Source organism: Leptonychotes weddellii, unplaced genomic scaffold (genome assembly GCF_054177405.1).
Source record: "Leptonychotes weddellii isolate Sample4059 unplaced genomic scaffold, ASM5417740v2 HiC_scaffold_17277, whole genome shotgun sequence".
Lineage (NCBI taxonomy): Eukaryota > Metazoa > Chordata > Mammalia > Carnivora > Phocidae > Leptonychotes > Leptonychotes weddellii.
The window spans coordinates 1-2749 of NW_027756288.1; the positions used below are offsets into that span (position 1 = coordinate 1).

A 2749-nucleotide genomic window follows, 5' to 3' on the forward strand; every position below is an offset into this window, starting at 1 on the left:
AGCACCGTCACGACATTCCATCCTCTCGTTTCTTAGACCCTGCGAGTAAATCAGCTCAATGGTGTCATGGATAAGCTTCCTCTTCACTGATACGTCCGCCGAACAATCTACGGACAGGGCGGGGCTGAAGTTGACCTCCAGAAGCCACGGTTTCAAGTTGTCATCAATCAAAATGTCAAACCCAAAGAGCTCAAAGCAGTTTGCTGCGAAGGGGACCGAGGGAGCGATGGCGAGCACCGTGAGAATAACCATGTGGTTGATTTTCCGCCACAAAAGCAGGTCATCCACATCCCAACTGCGAAGGTAGGAGAAGAATCTGCTGAGGGTCCACTTGCAGCCGTGACCAATCACTTCTTTGATTTTCTCATATGAGAGCCCGGATTTATTGATGCTGCTGTTGGTCAAATGGGCATAATTGTTCTGCAGATTACTGAGGTCAAACTTCTCCGTGGCAAACCGCACTAGCCCTTCTTGGTAAATATAAATGGTCAAAGGCTTAAAGCCGGTGACACAAACGTAGATGCGGAGGTCACATTTATATCTGCCCACAAGGAGAGGGTTGCAGATATATTTCTGTACTACGTATGTATCATCAAAGATTAAGTCTTTAATGTCACTGAAAATGATGATGCCCCTCCCGCGAGAGAGTTCGGCAGGCTTACAAATCCAGTAGCTGTGCTTGGCGCCCAGCACGTGCTTCTCCCTAAAATATTCGGCCACGAACTTGTTGTAGTCCTTGGGCATGATGAACGTCAGGGGGATGAACTCGTACAGGGGCGTGCCATACATCTTCTTCATGTGCTTCAGGTGTTTGGCCAGATGGTCCTTCCTGGTGAGCTCGGTGGTGCCCGGGTGGTGGTTGAGGTGTTGCCACGGCTTGATGTTGACGTGCTCGGTCATCCGGAAGGAGGAGGTCCTCCAGTACAGGTTCCAGTCTTCCACGTTCTGCTCTCCTTCATCGAACTTGTCCCACCCACGCTCCAGCAGGACACTCTGCACCATTTTGGGTGTGCTGTCATCTACGCGAAACACCAGCGGCTTCAGGATGGGCCCCGGAGGTTTGTCCTCTGCCATGAAATACGGTTTTCTTTTCTAAAAATTGATGATCAGAAACGCATTAGCAGGTGGGCAGGGGGGATCGCCATCAAGAGGAGCTTACCCATAAAAGATTCCACATCCTATGGCCAGCCGTTTGGTCTGTGCCTTCCCGCACATCAGACAGTCTCACCAGATACCCACCTCTCTGCTCCCCCTGCAAAAATAGACCCGGGCCTCCCTGTGCAGTCTGTCTCTCCAGACATTACCTGCCTACTTCTCCCTTTTAGAGACATGTTCAAAATGTTGGCAGTTCACCACCAATACTCTTGAGGGCTACTCTGCCCTAGGGCTGGAGGTGCAGTGAATCCTGTTGGCCTAAACCAGGAACATTCTTTAGAAAAAGCAAATGTCAAGTTGTCTACAGTTAGATGAATTTGGACATGCAAAAGCGTGAAGCGCTGGTGTTAATATGATTAGCAGGGGTCTTACTGGCCTGAGAAGCTTAAGGAGTTTGGATCAGATACCTGCGATGGCCACCAGTAACTCCCCCATATCCCCAGTGGTCAGAGGCTGGGTTCCCTCCAACACATGGTAACTTGCAAGAAAAATAGTTAAGAAAAATCTTAGTTTCTAGAACTTTCACATTCTGTGAAAACAAAGATGACGTGAAGATCGTGCCTCGCAGTTCGCAAAGATACCCAGAAAGTGCATGTTTGGCATCTTTCTGAAATTTCAAAGAAAGAAAATAAGATAGCTTTTGAGAATATCAAAACCGATAGTGAGGCATGATGTTTCCTTATGACCTAGGGGGAAAGGGTAACAAAGTCAAAGCCTCATGGGGGAGATGTTGATATCCCAAAGTCCTATAACAATGTGCTAATAAAAAATTCCAAGTTCAGGCAATTTTGACTTGTTTCTTTGACAATGTTAGTATGTTGGTGCACAGTTTATCATTTAAGGAGGCATACAGAGCTTATTTCGGTGGAAATGCTGCGGTTTGGCAGACTCTGACTGATGCCATGGGAGGAAACTTTGATACTGCGTTTTCAGTGAAGTCGGTCTGGCCAGAGCGAAAGTGGTCAGGAAGGACAGAGGGAGGGACGGAGGTCCAGCTTGCTCACCCACCTTCTTCTCCAGGTTTGAAATTGGGCAGAGTCAAGGAGTGAAGGAGACACCTTGTTCCCAGCGACCTTGTTTCCAGCTGAAGCCAACCGCAGAGTATGGCTGGCCTCTGATCCCGAGGCTGCAAACAGGCTGGGCAGTGGCTCGAGAACTGTGTCCAAAAGAGCTGTGAACAAGCAGCGTCAACAGATGAATGAGCACCTTCTCGGTGCTGTTATTGCTATGACCAGGAGGAGCATGCAGAATTTACAGATCTGGTACGGTGATTAAGAAATTCAATCTTTGGGGGCGCCTGGGTGGCTCAGTTGGTTAAGCAACTGCCTTCGGCTCAGGTCATGATCCTGGAGTCCCGGGATCAAGTCCCACATCGGGCTCCCTGCTCGGCAAGGGGTCTGCTTCTCCCTCTGCCCTCTTCCCTCTCGTGCTCTCTGTCTCTCATTCTCTCTCTCTCAAATAAATAAATAAAATCTTTAAAAAAAAAAAAAAGAAATTCAATCTTTGCAATTTACAGCAATGTTTTCAAACTATGTTCAACGACATTAACAGGTATTATAGCAGAGAGAGTGTGTGTGTGGGCACTCATGTGTGC

At 48.1% G+C, this 2749-nt stretch overlaps 1 protein-coding gene across 1 annotated transcript; it reads right to left on the bottom strand.

Annotated features, from left to right (window-relative positions):
- Positions 1-11: 11 nt before the first annotated feature.
- On the bottom strand, positions 12-1086 carry TTLL2 (tubulin tyrosine ligase like 2; the record flags this gene model as incomplete). Its single annotated transcript, XM_006750706.2, has 1 exon — positions 12-1086. A coding segment is annotated over exon 1 (1063 nt), but the record flags the coding sequence as incomplete, so codon positions are not given.
- Positions 1087-2749: the final 1663 nt, after the last annotated feature.